A 19,106-nucleotide genomic window follows, 5' to 3' on the forward strand; every position below is an offset into this window, starting at 1 on the left:
TGTTATTTGGAAGGTTGTTTATCACTGACTCAATCTCTTCATAATTAATTGGCCTGTTTAAGAAATCAATTTCTTCCTGTTTCAGTCTTGGTAGTTTATAGGTTTCCAGGAAGGCCTCCATCTCTTCCAGATTGCTTAATTTATTGGCATATAGCTGTTGATAAAAGTTTCTAATAATCCTTCCNCTAATAATCCTTCCAATTTCATTGGTGTTGGTCGTGACCTCTCCTTTTTCATTCATAATTTTATTAATTTCGGTCCTTTCTGTTTTCTTTTGGATAAGTCTTGCCAGTGGTCTGTCAATTTTATTGNAACAAATAGTCCTTAAATTTGTATGGAACCAGAAAAGGCCCCGAATCTCCAAGGAACTGTTGAAAAGGAAAAACAAAGCTGGGGGCATCACAATGCCGGATTTCGAGCTGTACTACAAAGCTGTGATCACAAAGACAGCATGGTACTGGCACAAAAACAGACACATCGACCAATGGAACAGAATAGAGAACCCAGAAATGGACCCTCGGCTCTTTGGGCAACTAATCTTTGATAAAGCAGGAAAAAACATCCGGTGGAAAAAAGACAGTCTCTTCAATAAATGGTGCTGGGAAAATTGGACAGCTACATGCAAAAGAATGAAACTTGACCACTCTCTCACACCATACACAAAAATAAACTCCAAATGGATGAAAGACCTCAATGTGAGACAGGAATCCATCAAAATTCTAGAGGAGAACATAGGCAACAACTTCTATGACATCGGCCAGAGCAACCTTTTTCACGACACATCTCCAAAGGCAAGAGAAATAAAAGATAAAATGAACTTATGGGACTTTATCAGGATAAAGAGCTTCTGCACAGCCAAGGAAACAGTCAAAAAAACTAAGAGACAGCCCACGGAATGGGAGAATATATTTGCAAAGGACACCACAGATAAAGGACTGGTATCCAAGATCTACAAAGAACTTCTCAAACTCAATACACGAGAAACAAATAAACAAATCATAAAATGGGCAGAAGATATGAACAGACACTTTTCCAATGAAGACATACAAATGGCTAACAGACACATGAAAAAATGTTCAAAATCATTAGCCATCAGGGAAATTCAAATCAAAACCACACTGAGATACCACCTTACGCCAGTTAGAATGGCAAAGATAGACAAGGCAAGAAACAACAATTGTTGGAGAGGATGTGGAGAAAGGGGATCCCTCCTACATTGTTGGTGGGAATGCAAGTTGGTACAGCCACTCTGGAAAACAGTGTGGAGGTCCCTTAAAAAGTTAAAAATTGAACTACCCTATGACCCAGCCATTGCACTACTGGGTGTTTACCCCAAAGATACAGACGTAGTAAAGAGAAGGGCCATATGCACCCCAATGTTCATAGCTGCATTGTCCACAATAGCCAAATCATGGAAGGAGCCGAGATGCCCTTCAACAGATGACTGGATTAAGAAGCTGTGGTCCATATATACAATGGAATATTACTCAGCTATCAGAAAGAACGAATTCTCAACATTTGCTGCAACATGGACGGCACTGGAGGAGATAATGCTAAGTGAAATAAGTCAAGCAGAGAAAGACAATTATCATATGATTTCTCTCATCTATGGAACATAAGAACTAGGAAGATCAGTAGGGGAAGAAAGGGATAAAGAAAGGAGGGTAATCAGAAGGGGGAATGAAACATGAGAGACTATGGACTATGAGAAACAAACTGAGGGCTTCAGAGGGGAGGGGGTGGGGGAATGGGATAGACTGGTGATGGGTAGTAAGGAGGGCACGTATTGCATGGTGCACTGGGTGTTATACGCAACTAATTAATCATCGAACTTTACATTGGAAACCAGGGATGTACTGTATGGTGGCTAACATAATATAATAAAAAATCATTAAAAAAAAGTTTTTTGGGGGCGCCTGGGTGGCACAGCAGTTGGGCGTCTGCCTTCAGCTCGGGGCGTGGTCTCGGCATTGTGGGATCGAGCCCCACATCAGGCTCCTCTGCTGTGAGCCTGCTTCTTCCTCTCCCACTCCCCCTGCTTGTGTTCCCTCTCTTGCTGGCTGCCTCTATCTCTGTCAAATAAATAAATAAAATCTTTAAAAAAAAAACAAAAAAAAAAGTTTTTTGGGTGTCAATGAGTTTGAAGATCTTTTATGAAAAATGATGAAAAACCCAGATCCCATAAAGAAGAGGTGGAACCATTTAATAGGGTGAAATGTAAACATTTTTTACAAAAACTAAACAACCTTCAAGCAAAAATGCCACGTAAACTAAGAAATGTCGAAGGGAGGATGGAAATAGAAAATTCGCCGTTTTCAGGCACCATAGTAATCAATGTTCAGGCAAGAATTGTCTTGGATGCTACAATTAGTGGGCCCAGGTGTATTTGCAGGTTCTTGAAGTAACTCCCTACAAGATACTTTATAATTATGAAGGAAAAAATAGTATCTTCACAGGGAAGAAGACTGGCAGACATGATTTAAACAAGAGATCAAAGTTGCACTGCCTCTTGTTGCACTGAGGAAGACACACTATTGCTTCTGACGTGTTTTTTTGCAAAAAAAAAAAAAAAAGCCTGTCTCTGTTTCCTGTATTTTGTCTTTGTAGCAGTTCCCACACGTCTCTGCCTCACCCTCTCCCCAGCAGAATGTCAGTGTCCTAAGATCAGATATGATCCGTCTCTTTGGTCACCATCGTATCACTAGGTCCTAGCACAGACTGCCGGTGAATAATGTTGTACAAATGAATGAAGAGGTGGATTTACTTGGAGCCGGCAACATTCGTAGGAAAGATGCATTTAGCCGTGGGTGTCCTGGTGGAAGGGGATGGAAGACATTTGAAGACAGTGCCAACGCTCACATGAAGCGTCACTTCGAGTCCTGAGAGAAGCGTGTCCTAAGGAATACAAGTATGTTAACAGAGAGGGCAGAAGATTGGTAGTGGAGGTGCAGGGTGAGGACAGGTGTGCCTCCGCGTCACAGGGGCCTAGGCAGGAATTTGTTCTTCAGGGGGGAACATGCGGCTGGTCCAGGCCTGGCGGGTTTTAGGAGGTGATTTGTGGCGGTCTTACCGACGTGGTGAGCCTCGGGCTTCCTTGTGTGCCAAGATCTGCTGGGCTGCTGGATAAAAGTAGAGATTTGTGGGGCGCTCTTCTCAGAAAATCTGACTCGGTGGCATCTGGAAATCTGTTTTCTTGTGACAGGCACTGTCCTCCTCTACCACGTAATCATGGTGCAGGTGGCCCAGGAACCACACTCAGGGGAAAGTTCACGTCAGAGTGGCGGGATGTCAGCGCCAGGGCGGGAAAGTAGGAAGCGAGTGAGCGAGCGGTGAGCACGCAGGCACAGCAGGCAGCCGGGCCCTTGCTGACCACTTCAGCAGCGTGAGGGGCTCGTTAAGCAATTTTAAATGGACTGCCAGGCAAGGCTATGGGAGGACACAGCCCATGTCACTCTGGTCCGCTCCGTCAAAGAGATTGTCTAGTACAAAACCGAAAATGTGATTGCCGCTATCCACAGGAACGTGTTGAACACTTAACAATTCCTGTGGTCGGGGAACATTGGAGAAACGCTAGTCCAGAAGTATTCTAGGATTGCTTTTGCTTTTGAGTAGTAATGCTGGGCTCAATTCATCCTGGTCACAGACGGTCCTTAGGAAATTTATGAAAATTAAATTAAATGGATTCATAATGCCCAAGGACTGACCTTGTATCTCTGAGCTTCAGGCAACTGGCAGGAAAGAAAATGAGGTTATTTTTAAAATTTATTCTGACTCATTATGCTTCATCGAATTAGATAACTCCTGGATAGTATTTTGTTACAAGCTTATTGCAGCAAAAAAAGGGAAGTATGTTAAAGGATACATTAAAGTTTACTGGCTTATGGATGGCTTATTATTATATTTTTGGATGGCTTATTTTTAGAAGACCTAATTTCCAGGAAATTTTAGTACCTCCACACCAGAATGACACAGCTAATGTGCTCGTATGGATTTAAGATGACAAAATAATTGTGTACAAATGTGAATTTCTCCCTGACACCTCAGATTCATTTTCTGAGTGTTTTATGATGCATATTAATTGGATCATCTCATTAAGAAAAAAAAAACAGAATCCTAAATTAGCACACTTATGAGCACGTGAAATGCTTTTTGAATATCGCAATTTAGAGCTTACATTAAAAACCAGCATGTATTTTGAATTGAACTGTGTCTTGGTAGAAAAATTATGCATTTGAATTTCTCAACTATGTATTCCAGGTGGTCAATCCACAGACTAAAAAACAAGTGAAGGCAGTGAATGCCCTTTTCTTTCTTTGGCAGAGAGAAGATTAAGAATCAGATATTTGTAAAGCTGAACGGAAATTTCATTTCTTTCTTTTGTCTGCTTAGATACATTTGTTGAAAAATCATAAAACATAGAAAACAAGAAACAATCCTCAAGAAGCTAGAAATGAAGTGGTATCTTAATTCTAAAGATGGTGAAAGTAATGAAATAACAAGAATAAGAACAGAAAGTGATCAAATAAGGTGGCGAGGATAAACCAACCCAAAAGCTGATTCTTTGAAAAACATCAATGAAGTAGCTAAATTTCTGACAATGTTAACCCAGAAAGAAAGAGGAAAACCCACAAATAATTAAGAATAAAAAGGGAGCCGTAACTACAGACCGATTAATAAGTTATTTATTTATTTTGAAACTATTTATTTATTTATTTGAGAGAGAGAGCAGGGGGAGGGGCGGGGAAAGGGACAGAGAGCGGGGAAGGACAGAGAGAGAGAGAGGAAGAGAATCTAGAACAGACTCCACCTGAGCCTGGAGCGCAACGTGGGGCTCAGTCTCACAACCCTGAGATCAGGACCTGCACCGAAACCACGGGTCGGACTCCCAACTGACGGAGCCACCCAGGCGTCCCATGACCCATTAATAATTTGAAACATCCGAAGAGAACACCGACTATCAGCATTGGACAAACAGATAAAATGGAGGGAAAATAGAAAATTTGAGCTACTAAAATTGACTCCAGGAGAAAGCAGAAAACCTGACTAATTCCGAGAACCGTTAGAACAGTCCAATCAGTGGTTACGAGTTTCTCCCCAGTTGCCCCAACTCCCCACACTGCCAACCACCTGCATGTATATTCATGGCTCAGATGATTTTTGAAGGCGTGAGCTTTCATTTCTGCAGTAAATCCTGCCGCTCTCAATCAAGCCCCGAGGATCTGACCTTGGCCTTATCTGACCGTCAGCTGTCACATGCTGCGTGAGCCTGACCTCGGGGATCCTGCGCGCCTAGTTCTGAGTCTCTGCTCCACCACTTGCTCAGGTTTCGTACCTACTCTGGGCTCTTGCCTCCTCATCGTAACATGCAGATAATGGTGTGGTCATTTGTTAGCACAAAGCGTCGTGCTCTGTGGTTTACAGGCATTACCGTACCCTCTCAGCAACTTTTTTCCTTACTTACTGTTCTCAGCCCACTTTGCAGCTGGAGAAGCTTCGATCCTGCATTTAGTGGTTAGAGTCAGAATATGAACCCGGGTGGTCTGACCCTGGAGGTTGCACGTCTGATCTCTAGGCTCAACTGCCCCCGATCTGTTCAGGCTTTGGTGAGGGTTAGTGCTTTATTCCAGTTAACCAGGGAGGGAAAGCTTCCTGTTCATAGTCCTTATGATGATAATGATAGCTCTTTTGCTATATTAAAGGTGAGATATAGTGCTGCAGTAATCCCTCACCTGCCCAGAACTCACCTTGCTCTTATCTGAGACACAGTGGAGGAAAGAAAAAGAAGGAGAGAAAGAAGGAAAGAAAGAAAGAAAGAAAGAAAGAAAGAAAGAAAGAAAGAAAAGAAGGAAAGAAAGAGAAAGAAAAAGAAAGAAAGAGAGAGGGACGGACGGAGGGAGGGAGGAAGGAAGAAAGAAGGAAAGAAAGAAAGAAAAGGAAGGAAGGAAGAAAGAGAAAGAGAAAAGAAAAGAAAAAAGAAAAAAAGAAAAGGAAAGGAAAGAAAAGGGTGGTGTAGCCAGTTTGGAAGCCCTATAGCACATTCACTGTCATCAGCATACAGTTTACTCACAGGGGGACCCCTTGAGATCCATGTCCAGTCTACACTTTAATTTTACAAATAAGTGTCCATTATTTCGTCAGTGATCTAAAACTAAAAGGACAGAAAGACTGAAGTCAGAGAGAAGTTTAGTAAAGCGGTGCTTTTTAAATTGATTTTCTAGACAAGAGCAAATGAGAAATGGAGCAAAGCATTGCTGTTGGCAGGTACATTGAAATAAGGTTGACTCATCAAGAAAGAGTTAAGTAATAAGGCTGTTTTAATCAAAGAAGAGTAATATCTTGGAGATATTAAAAAATGGTTAAATCTTATAAAATTCTATTATTGTTTTAGTGACGCAGAATCATTACTTTTGCCATTGGAATTACATAGCTTAGGAGTTCGTCATGTTGCCAGAGAAACCCTCTGTCAGTTAGGCAATATCTTCCAGAATCCTGGGAGTGTCTCCAACAATGGCACTTCCATCTTACATGGTAACAGTTCAGAGGAGGATAGTTCTAGGGTAAAACTCAGCAGCCCGGCCGCGTCAGCAAGGGGCCAGGCTCATGCCACCCTTTGGCTCCACCATCCTCTGCACTCCGGAAGCTTCTCCGGCTTGACTCCCGTGTCACAAGACAGAAGTTGCATTTCAGGTCTTGCATGAGGACACTTGTCTGGCTGATGGAAAGGCACATATTCTCCAGAATGTCTCCTGGTATTAGAGATGAAAAGCTCTCACGGAGTCCTCCCAATAGTATTCCCGGTTTTGGTCCCATTGCCCAAGATTTGGTCACTTACCGACTAGCCAACTAGTTCTGAGTGCAAGGGACACCGGGAAAGGGAAGGGTTTCTGGTGAGGTTAGTGCCTGTGGCAAGGAAGACGTGGCGGGTGTGGGGAGACGGTGGCTGCTGGGTGGATAACTGAGAGTGTCTGTCAAAGCTAATTGCAATGAAGCAAGTCCCTCCACATGAGTCATCTCTGATCTCTACAACAGAAATCAACCCTGGAGGACAGAGGCAATTAACCTCACTTCCCTAGTCACCTCATGTGAGAAGGGGCTGGTTTTCTTTGATTTTTCTATTGCATGCCAGGAACTGTAATAGAACTTTTATTTATTTCTTTATGTTTTGCCTTACATATATCCCTCTTATTTATTTAAGCTCAGTTGAGTCCTTTTGGAAAGGTGTTCTTTCCCCCCATTTAATAGAGGAAGATAAAGTACACAGAAAAGGTTAAATAAGATGTCATAGGGGTGTCTGGGCGGCTCAGTCGGTGAAGTGTCTGCCTTCAGCTCAGGTCATGATCCCAGGGTCCTGGGATCGAGGCCTGCGTTGGGCTCTCTGCTCAGCAGGGAGTCCGCTTCTCCCTCTCCCTCTGCCATTCCCCACCTGCTTGTGCTCTCTCTCAAATAAACAAATACAATCTTTAAAAAAAAAAAAAAGATGTCATAGCACTCCCAACTTATAAATGGTGGAAGCTGGGTTCTCCTACAGGTATATATGGCCCCAAAGCCTGGGCCGTTGGTACCAAATGTTCTCAACCACTTCATTCTGGTGTCAGGTTAAAAATGCTATTATGCTATGAGAAATAATAAACTTAATGGCCAAAATGAGACTTGATAGCTTCCAGTGTAGCCTGGACTTACCTTGAAGTGATTTACAACATGCATCTGAGCAGTAATTTATTCAATAACCTTTCTTGTAGCAAGTGCATTCTCGCTGATCTAATCTAAACCACACGATTGTGGTATGTTTAACCTGGACTATCCCTCTAGGGGTAAGAGACGAGCAGCTGACATCTGGTAGGTTCTCCCCTACAGTACTTACAAGTATGGGGGAAAATGCAATAAAGCTGTTACTAATATTCTTACCAAGTTTCATATTTATCTTCTCAATGTTTTAGTACAAATAAGGTGTTATCTTACTTGTAAAGGCATATTTATTTGTATCAGAATATTTCTGCTTTGCAGATATTTACAGACGATGGTAAAAGAAAGTAATCTTTGGTTTAGTGTCTGCATTTTTAAATCTTTTGAAGTGAACAGCACGTGTGCGCCTAGGTCATTTGGTCCTAAAGCCGGTCCCAACCTGCAATTGAGTGACTTGGGCGCTGCTTCTCCCTGAGCCTGTCCTTGAAGGCATGAAAACGACCCTTTACCTCCTTTTATCCGAATCAGATGATGACACCTTTGCTCACAGCCTAGCATATGATCGCTTCCTGTGTTTATCCACCACAGTAAACTGCACCGTGTCGTTCCTGAAAAACATGAACTCTAACCTGGTGGGGACAAGAAGGGCTGCTGGTTGGCCAATTAAAAATGAGAGTCCGGGAGGTGGCATCAGGTGCTCTCAGCCTCTGTCACCGGCCACAGGGCGCCCCTGCTTTTCCAGTTTACCAGGGCGTTCCGGTCCAAGGGAGCGCCCGCAAGCAAACGACACGCCTGGGAGCTCGCCTCGCTACCTCTTCTGCATGCTGGCACTCGGAGGGGACTGCTCCCTGCCTGGTAGACCCTCTGGATTCTGGAAAATGTGGTTGTGTGCGTGGAAGTGGGTCCAAATTCTGAGCTTAGCCACAGGAAAGTATAAAAGAAAGAAGAAGAAGGAGAAAAGGAGAGTTAAGGACTTAGCAGTAAAAGGTCACAAGATAACACTGCGCTAGGTGAGCTATTTTCTTCGTTCTTGGCATTATCTGCAGCTGATTTTTAATGCAGTTGCAGCATCGTAGAGCTGCCTACACACTGCCTTGGGGGGGCAGTTGAGACTTGGACACATCCAACTGGGACCCCAAATTCAAAAGGAATTCAGCTACTGGGCTGTAAAACTGGGGACGGAGGGAGCGTAAACTCTCACAAACTCAGAGCTGTGAGGTGTCAGCTTGGAGAGGGTTCCTTCCCCCTCCCAGGCCACTCGTGAGCGAGACCCGCTTTCTGTCCCATCTGCCCTGGGCGTGGTTAGGAATGGTTCCGTTGGTTCCAGGAGGTACCCCTTAGCAGGACTGCGGGGACAGGAGTTGGCCTCCAGGTGTTCAGTGTGAATATACACGGTTTTGACCAGTTCCCCAAACCCTTGAGTGCCAGGATTCACAGAAGGCAGACAGTCCCCCTCTTCCTCTTGAGAAAGTCATTGGAAGAGGAAATTGGTGTCTTTGGAAGCTACCGTGGGGAAAAGGGGCTGGAGGTCCAGGCAAGAAGACGGGGCTCTAAAGCAAAAAGTACTCTCGCGAGGCCTGCTACACGTTCAGTGTATCTGAGGGCTGGGGTTTGGGTTTGGGAAGTCACAAAGATGTGGGCCACCCTGGGGTTGGGGGGGAGGGTAGCAAGCAGGCTGAGAATGAAGCAGGTGTTCCTGGGGAATGTTTGCAGTTGGTCGTGGGCCCCTCCCAAGTGATGAGCCCAGTTGTGAAGGAGGGAGGTGAGCCTGGGAGGGCCCAGGAGGGACCAGCGGCAAGTGGACTCCCACCAGGCCTCTACTTCCAAAGGGAACTTGGGTGTTATCGGTGCGCGGGATGCTAAGTACTTCCCATCCACCTTTGGCATTCTCTGCTGTTGATTTTTGATCCTCTGAATTCCAGTGTTTATCTTCTTTAGCACCTGAAGTCATTGTTGGCCTGCTTCTGTATGCTTGCTGATGAGTGAGGAGCTCAAGGACACGGCCTGGCCAGCGTTGGGCCAGCTGGCCTCCTCCAACCAGCTGCCTTGCTCTCTCTCAAGCGTGGGATGTTTCTACCTCAGGGCCTTTGCACTATCTCTCTCCTCTCCCTCATGTCCTTCAAGCCCTTGCTTCATTTTTGGCCTCAGATAAGACCTACCGTGAAAATTCCGCTTCCGACTGCCATCTGCTGCCCAGTCTGCCCCCTCCACAGGGCTCCTGGTTCCCTTTGCTCTTTTTCTCTTTTCAAAAGCACATATTACCTTCTAACTTACTATACAATTTATTTAAATGGTTTATTGTTTGTCGCTTCTGACTAGAATGTTAACTCCACAAAGGGCAGGAATCTTTGCCCATTTTTTTCATGTCCCGCATGCTTGGAACAATGCCAGGTATAGCCTAGCTGTTCAGTTGATGTTTGTTGAGTGAATATGTGACTGAATTCATGGACAGACGTGTGTTAAGAGAATTAAATGAGCTGCCTGTAAGTTCTGGAAGGCTGGTGCATTTGGGGGACATATCTGAGCACAGATTTAGAGCCAAATATTTTCCAAACTTTTGTTATACCCCTGGGAATGTGATGGGGCATATACTATAGACTTAAAGGGAACTGCTTCCTCATTCACACAACAAATACATATGTGTTCTAAACTCTGGATAAACGATAAAAGCAAGCAAATGTCCCAGGTACTGGGCCCAGTGGTGCCAGATCCCTGATTTTTTTTTTTTTTTAGGAGGGCTAAAACCTGAATTTTTCTATGAAATCTCCCTACTTGTAAATATTGATAACTAACTTAATTTTTTAAAATTTACCGTAACAACCAAATTAAACATTTGTAACAATCAAATGTTGCCTTTGGGGCCGTAGCTTAATAATATTTGATGAAGTCTGAAACTTCTGGCTGGGAATGTGGGCTCTCCCAGGCTGGGCAGGATTTGGGTGAGTTGTGAGGTCACAAGGAAGGAACAGGCTACCGCCTGATCCCGGGCCGAGGCGTGGAGGCAGCACAGCGGAGCCCCGGAGCGTGCGGGCGCAATGGAGGATGTGGATTTCCTTGTTGGTATCGGCACCGTCTGCCTCGGGCTGTGCTGCGTCACCCTTTCGAGGTCAAACCATTGCATTTGTCAGGATGCAGGCCCAGCTGCCTAAACAAGACACAGGACTGCACAAGGTAGACATTTGTCCCTCTCATCGTCTGCGCGCAAGCACACTGGAGTGCTTCCTTTCTCTTCTCGCTTTTCCGTGCCTCGTGCTCCCAATGGCTCCGGCACCAGCGCGGCCCGCGCTGCCACTGGCAGGAGGGGCGGGGTGGGTGGAGGAGACCCGGTCCCTTTCTCTACGGGGTAGGATCCAGACTTTGATCACAGAACTTCTGTTCACACCCCACTCTGGCAGAGCTTCGGGACACGGCCACGTCTGAGGCCAAGACAGGCTGGAAAATGTAGGTTTTTACCTGTGTGGCTCTATAGCAGCGAAAAATTGTATTTTTTTCTATTAGAAAAAGAGTGGAAATGGTAGATATCAAGCAGTGTGTGACATTTGCTCTTCTGGGTCTCAGGTTCTGTGAGGTCAGGCACCTCTTACAGGGCCCTCCGTTGTTCGGTTTTTTGTTTTGTTTTGTTTTTAAGATTTATTCATTTATTTTAGAGAGGACCGGAGGACAGAGGGAGAGGGAAATCTCAAGCAGACTCTCCGCTGAGCCTGGAGCCTGACGCAGGGCTCGATCCCACGACCCTGCATCACCACCTGAGCCAAAATGAACAGTCAGTTCACTGACTGAGCCCCCCAAGAGCCCCTGCCCTCAGTTTTTTAAATTATTTTAGCAGGACCCCAGTAGTGCCAATGGCAGGTGATACTCGACATGTACTTTTTCTCTTTTAGATTCTTCTGGGCCACACTATTTGTGTTTAGATTGAAGTCACGTGGCAAGATTTTGTTTTGTTTGTTTGCGTAGTTGGTCTAGTGTGGTGTTTTTCAAACGTCTTGGTCTTGGGACCCCTTTGCATGCTTAAAAATTACTAAGGATCCTAAAAAGCTTTGCTCACGTGGGCTACATTGATTTATGTTTACCGTATGAAAAATTGAAGCAGACATTGACAGAAATATGCAAATAAGCATTCCATTCACTTGGACCCTCTAGAAGTCTCCACTGCAGAATTGTGACACTTTAATGGTGAAGGACCAAATAACATTTGAGTGATATTATGAAAATAATAGTGACTTTGCACACCCCTTAAAAGGGCCTTGGGGATCCTGTACACACTTGGACAGCTACTGGTCTAGAGAACATAACTGGTTATGTTGACTTGGGTAACAGATTGTGTTGAAACTGAGAGGTGCTAGGATTAGAGGTTAAAAAACAAATTAAGACAGGACTACTGCCGCAGAGTAATTAATGGTCCAAAGAAATAAGTTGACCGACCCATCTATAAACTTCTTTTATCCTGGATTTGCGGGGAGTTGGTTTCCATTTCTGAACTATAAATAAATGTATGTGTGGGAGTTAATAGTGATTGTTTTGCATCTATGGCACGTTAATAAATTCTGTTGTCCGTTCAGAAACTCATTACAGAGAAGTTGGTTTGAGTCTTTGGCCACCCAGGCCTGGCCACCCGGTACCTTTTCTCACCGGGCATAGCCCACTGCCTGCGTTGCAGGTGTCAGGGGCTGGATGTTTGCACTTTCTGGTGCCAGGCCGCGGGCGTGTGACCTATGCTCTGCCAGCCACACACCTCCGTGCCATACTTTGAACGGGAAACTGGTCACATCAAGCAAGACATGGCAGCTGGTGGTGGTGCCGGAAGCTGGGGGCCCTCCTTCCCATCAGACCAGTGCTGCTGAGTGATGGGGGGAGGGTTTCTGGATATGTAGCCTCCAAGCCCTGTTTCCTGGCGCTCCTGGAAATCTGTGATCTTTCCATTATCCTGTGAATTCAAGAGTCAGTGCCTTCGCTTCCAACTAAGAACCCTGCTTCAGGCATTCTCAAGGACAGTCTCTCTGCGAGTATTGTTTGGAAACCTCACATTACCAGGTTTACCTGGGTCACATCCTAGCCATCAGTGCCCATTGGTAGGCTGACAACTGCTGGATTCAGAATCCTTGTGGGTGAGTTCTAGGAATCTGCATTTCAAATAAGACTCAAGCGTGCATAATTTTTAGATACAGTAAAATTTAAGAACTGCTGTTGTAATGTTTTTAATTTTTAAAATTATTTGTACTCCATTTAAGGATCTGAGTGACCTCTAAAAAATAACTCTAGGCTTTTACTTGACCCTAGTCAATGACTAACTACTGTTTCATTGTCCCCTTCCCTCCCTTCCCCCCACCCAGCCCCAAATTCCTCATAAGTCTTTTTGTTTTATCTCTTTAACTGTTTTAATCTCTTTCTTTTTCTCCCTCCTTCTCTCTCCTTCCTTCCTTCCTCCCTCCCTCCCTCCCCCTCCCTCTCTTTCTTTCTTTCTTTCTTTCTTTCTTTCTTTCTTTCTTTCTTCTTTCTTTCTTTCTTTCTTTCTTTCTTTCTTTCTTTCTTCTTTTTCTTTTTTTCTTTTTCTTTCTTTCCCTGGTTTATTTCTTCTTACTGAGGACTGGTAATTCCCCAAATGGGGTTGCCTACATTCTGTGACACCAGACTTAATTAGGGTGTTAAGCTACACTCTGACTGTGGCACTCCCCAGGTCATTTCTTTCCGAGCTATTTCTGCAACCTGCAAGCTTAGATCTCCCTGTTTACTCCAGGCATCACTAGAGAGGATGAAGAGGAAAGATTAGAACATGCCACGTGACTTTCCTTGGAGGGTTTCTCCGGCATGGATTCAGGCCAGAAAAAAAGCAGGAAGGGTTGAATGATCTACATGTGAGATTTCTAGAATCACAGAATGCTATGATCTGAATGAATGAATGAATGAATGAATGAATGTAGGTTAAGCCCCTCCTGTCATAAATGAGGAACTGAAGGGAAGATGTGGCCAGCATTGCATAAATGATTAGTGGAGTAAAAGGCCAAAATAAATTTAGAAGAAGTGGGAAATGGTGATGCAGAGGCTGACCTAAAGTAACGTAAGAGAGGAAACTCATATTCATTGACTATTTGAACTTGCATACGTTCACGTAACCCTGAGCCTCCGTCCCTACAACTGCAGAAATAAAGATTGTAATAATAGCTAACACTTCTGTAATCTTCACTGTGCTAGGAACTATTCCAAGCACTTCATATGCTAACTGATTTCATCCTTATCACATTGATATGACATAGGTCATATTATTTCCCCCACTGTCACTTGCACACAAAAAGGCCATGTAGCTTACGTAAAGTCTCATAGCTGGCATATTTGTTTTCTTGTGTTGCTTTACAAATCACCACAAGCTTCGTGGCTTGAGACAACGAACATTTATTATCTCAGAGGTTTGTGGGTCTGGAGCCTGGGCACGGCATAACCGGGTCCTCTGCTCAGGATCTCACAAGGCAGCAATGCTGAAAAGGGTAAGGGTCTCATCTGAGGCTTGTGGTGCACTTCCAGACACACATGATTACTGGCAGAATGATGTCCCTATGACTGTGGTATTTATGGTGGCTGAGTCTTGAAGGCCAGAGGGAGACTGTCTCAGACTTTGAAAGATTTCGCCTGATTAGGCCAGGCCCACCCAGGATAATCTTTCTTTGGATTGCTTCAGTGCCAGCTGGTTGGACGTCTTACTATATCTACAGAATCTCTCCATCCTTGCTGTGTGACATAACATAAACATGGGAGTAGTGTTCCATCACCTTTGCTGTGTTCTATTGATTAGAAGTCAGTTACAGGTCTCATCCACACTCCAAGGGAGGGAGTTACACAAACCCCTGGATACCGGGGGGCAGGAGTCACAGAGCTGTCTTATAATTCCGCCTTCCACAGCTCATAAAGCTTAGCTTGGGCCCAGACGACTCCGGGTGTAGGAGTCCATGGCCCCAGTGTCCGAGCTCTTCACCCTTAGGATCTTTCTTCCTTTAAACAAAGCTAACCCACTTTATAACCTTGCATGGAGTTCTAAGCAAGACGACGCCCCGAAGACACACTGCATGCTAAGCAATAACGAATTCTCGTCACATCCCCGCTTTAAAAGGTCTGCTCTTCAGGACCCCATAACCGCCTGCTGTTTTGTATTTTCAGGAAGAGATTTCCAAAGTCTCTCTAAAAACTCAGGTTATATAAGTCATTTCGATGTGTTTATATTCTGAGCCAGAAATAACCCGGGGTTTGAGATTTGAGACTCGAATTCTCAAAAACAAAAAATAACTGTAACTCTGCTTTGTGTCTTTGAAACAGATGAGGTGATTGAGAAGAAATAGTGAAGACCTTCGTTCTGTGGACGGGACAACATGGATCAGCCATTTACTGTGAATTCTCTGGTAGGTAGCCCCAGCCGATACCTTACATATGGTCTGAAAACCCAGAAAGAAGAACAGAAACGTACCACATGTGAAATGAGTCACCATTACTTCGCGAAGTTTAGTGCTTGTCGCCCTTCATCCATCTGTGTGGTCCTCTCCTTTGAGGAAGTGACTAATAAAGCCAACTTCGCTAGAGCTAAAAATAATTCTTTTTGTCCACAAAAGTGTGAAATTTTAATCCCTCTGGTTTGATTCCAAGAGTGTGGTCCTTTAGAACGCTGGGGGAGGGGAACTTGTGACTTGACTTTGTAGCAGGGACTTCAGACTCTTTGTGCCTCGGCTTCTTTACAGATAAAAATTGGAAGCTTCCCTTGTGTGGTAACGACCGAGGGAAACGTTGTAAATATAACACGTAGATGTCGCGTTGGGATCCGGTGTGAAGGTCCACACACTTGAAACCCTGGTTCTTCTCGCGTTCGCCTTCAGAGCCCAACACGGTGCACACCTTCTCTAGCGACAGCTTAGAAGGGGCAACAAGCCCGAGAAGAAATTACGGGAGCCCTGGGGTCACAGGGACATACTGTGTGTCCCAGATCGTTCTCTGGGTGACAGTGTAGGCACCTTATATAACCTCCATGGCCCCGTTTTTTATACTTTGCACATTACGACAGTTGGGAACAATATTTTTAATGTTCCCAGCCGATCGTGGGGGCTTGTTCAAGGGAAGCTGTCATGACTGTTAGCCTTGTCCTGATGACCGGCAGTATACTGAACACCTGCGTACGCAAAGCTTTAGCCCGAGGTCACAAGGAAATGGAGGGGGCGCCTGGGTGGCTCAATGGGTTAAGTGTCTGCCTTCGGCTCAGGTCATGATCTCAGGGTCCTGGGATCAAACTCTGCCATTGGCTTCCCTGCTCAGCGGGGAACCTGCTTCTCTCTCTCCTACTCCCCCAGCTTGTGCACTCTCTCTCTCTGTCAAATAAATAAATAAATAAATCTTAAAAAAAAAAAACAGACAAAGAAATGGAAGGCCTGGTTCTTGCTCTGAAATAGGTTATGACCCACGTCCTCTTTGCCAGGGATGTCCTTCACAGATGCTCAGTTGCTTTGAGAGGATGAGGAGCGGAGAACTGTAGGAACTTCTTCACTTTCCGACCCCATGCTGTCAGGGCGCCGTGGGTGAATAAAGGCAGCCCCTCCCTTCCCACTGCAAGGAAGGGATCATCCTTGTGGCGTGTCTTACGTGTTTTCTGGAATATTAGGTAGGAATGATCACAGTGTTAGCGGACGTGTCACTGTGAAATGAACGCTAAGGCTTTTTCATCTGGAGATTTTGTATTTTCTTCCAAGAACCGCAAACCTAACATTATAGATTGATGGAGACAGGAGGCTCTTTCCCAGTTTACTTCTGAAATCACTTTTGAATTTGGGAAGGATAGGACCATTCAGTAGAGGAAAAATAAATCTTCTTTTTCCTTCCAGGTAAAAAGATAATCTAGTTATAATCACACTGTTCCTGTTGCTCTCTTCCTCCTTTATTTGGTACCTGTATTGATTATCATCTGTGCTGTCAGGAATATGCCGCATCCTGGGGAACAGGGATGGGTGGACACTCTACACGAATAATTAATTCAGTGCAGACTGTGTAGCAATAAAAAGGGAGCAGATTACTTTTGCACGTGCAGGAACATGGAAAGGAAACCCTCTTTGGAAAATGAGCTAATTTCCATAGATTTTTTTTCCGATCATTTTCTGATGTCACTGAAGCCTTCTTCTGTGGTCGAATAGCAGCATTTCCTTGAGTGCTGCTGAGCGTGACAGGTGCACGTGGTGACGGAAGAGCGGGGTGTAGCTGCCGTGTCCCGGGCTGCTCCCTTGGACAATAAAGCACACACTCAGGCCTGAGGCTTGGGCGCCACAGGCTTCAATTCCTGCTTCTCAGAAATTAGAAAGTCTTTTTGAAAAGGAGAGGAACAGCACAGCAGGGTTTGGCTAGAGGGAAGTGTGCCTTTCTGTCTGGTGAAGTCAGCGAGGCGGGGCTGAGCGCTGTGTTCAGTCACGCCTTTCCAGATGCCCCGCCCTTGACCTACAGAGGCAGACTGGGAGCTAGATTTGCTCTGGGCTAATTCCATCCCTGCTGATCAGAGGATGCTAGCGGGGTCTAAAGTGGCGCTTCCCATAAGGCAGCATGTGTCCATGCCGCTGGGAACATCAGTTCAAACATGGGTTCTTCAAGCCCGCCTCCAGTCTGTAGATGCCGGGGGAAGCCTGCTGGGAATTGGTACTTTTTTTTTTTTAACATTTTTTAAAAGATTTTATTTATTTACTTTGAGACAGAGAGAGAGAGAAAGCAGGAGCAGGGGGAGCAGGAGAGGGAGAAGCAGGCTCTCCGCTGAGCAGGGAGCCAGACGCAGGGCTGGACCCCAGGACTCTGGGATCGTGACCTGAGCCGAAGGCAGACGCTTCACCGACTGAGCCACCCAGGCGCCTGGGGAATTTGTACTTCTAAGAAACTCGCAGTTGATGCTGCTGCTGCTGGGGCATGGACCGCACTTGGAGAAGCAGTGGTCCAAAGCTGGGGTCAGCGAAGTGTGGTCTGAGCGCCAAAGTCACCTGCTCCTTTTGGAAACATTTTTGAAAACAGAGCCGGGATCATTTGCTTACGTGGTGTTTGTGGCTGGTCGCGCAACGGCTGAGCTAAGCATTTGTGATGGGGACTCTAGGGCATGCAAAGCCCCAAATATTTGCCATACGGCCTTTAACAGAAAAGAAATTTGTTGACTTTTTTGCCTTTCTGAAGCTCTGACCTTCTCATTGAATCATTGGATAATTATCCTGAATGCATGCGTTCTGTGTTTTCCCAGATGCGTACAGATGCTATTTTTATTAATGAAATACAAATTTATGCCTGGATATCACTGACTTTTCTTAGTAGTGATTTTCGTTATTTTCTCAGTCAGGGACTAATTAACCGTGCCTGTTATGTACTATAACTGTAATGTGCAGGTCTAAGAGTCTTTTTATGTTGAAAAGAAATAGGAGATATCCTCATGCTTGAAAAGGACTTATGTGTGGGGTTTCATTCCCTTGGTGAAGAAGCAGAGAGGTCCTAAAATCTTCTTATTAAACTAGATATATTCTGGAAGAGAACTGAATCCTTAGAGTGACTTTGAATGCAGACCAGCTCTTGGAGGCCCTTCGGAGGAGAACCACGTGAGCCCTGCCCAGGCAAGAGTCCGCCTCTTGGCCTGCTTCGCATGGGCCAGTTGGAAATACCCACGAGGACCTAAGGGTCAATGATACTTCACCTGAAATGACCTAAAGCAATTGCATACCCAGGAACTGCCACGTACCCGGAACCCTAAAGGAGGTTTACCCCAACACGAAGGTGTGTTTATCTGAGAGATGCGTGTCTCATTGGCCTAGGGCCCGTGTGTTTCTGCACCAAGACTCCATTTTTATCGCTACCGTGAGCTCTCACGAAACGCTTTCCTTCGGTGCTGGGTGTTGGGTGTTCAGTACAGAAAACACACCTGTAATTTCAGTCCTGTTCCTTTCTGATTTCTACTCAGAGACTCAATTTTTGCTTTGCAGAAGAAGCTAGCCGCTCTGCCTGACCACACGGATGTTTCCCTGAGCCCGGAAGAGCGAGTGCGCGCCCTCAGCAAGCTCGGCTGTAACATCACCATCACGGAAGACATCACACCGCGTCGCTACTTCAGGTCCGGGGTGGAGATGGAGAGGATGGCGTCGGTCTATTTGGAAGAAGGAAATTTGGAAAACGCCTTCGTCCTTTATAATAAGTTTATAACGTGAGTCTTTTGTGTGGGAGGTCTTCGAAGAGAGAAAATGGGGAAAATATTTACATGCTATTTCCGTGAGAAAGGTTTGGATTCCAGGAATGTGCCTCCATATTCAGACCAATTTTGTAGTCTCCAAAAGCATCAAATGTCCCAATTTTTCAAGCTACCAAGTAACGTATTTGAAGGCATCCCTGCACCATCGCTGAGGCTCAGGCCCGGAGGGGGGCTCACGTGGAAGAGTCTCTCAGTAGCC

At 45.2% G+C, this 19,106-nt stretch overlaps 1 protein-coding gene across 6 annotated transcripts in view; it reads left to right on the forward strand.

The window, feature by feature from the left end:
- Positions 1-19,106, forward strand: part of STAMBPL1 (STAM binding protein like 1) — a 47,761-nt gene that overhangs the window by 11,890 nt on the left and 16,765 nt on the right. For 5 of the 6 annotated variants that reach the window (XR_004626097.1, XM_034662395.1, XM_034662394.1 and 2 more), the window contains exons 2-3: positions 14,986-15,068; positions 18,645-18,862. Coding sequence is in view for 5 of the 6 variants with exons in the window: in XM_034662395.1 (XP_034518286.1) it covers positions 15,039-15,068; positions 18,645-18,862 (248 nt within the window). In the remaining variant the exon portion in view is untranslated. Of the gene's footprint in view, positions 1-2,204; positions 2,909-14,985; positions 15,069-18,644; positions 18,863-19,106 lie in introns of those variants that run through there. The other variant, XM_034662396.1, reaches the window with a different exon arrangement.

Source organism: Ailuropoda melanoleuca, chromosome 6 (assembly GCF_002007445.2).
Source record: "Ailuropoda melanoleuca isolate Jingjing chromosome 6, ASM200744v2, whole genome shotgun sequence".
Lineage (NCBI taxonomy): Eukaryota > Metazoa > Chordata > Mammalia > Carnivora > Ursidae > Ailuropoda > Ailuropoda melanoleuca.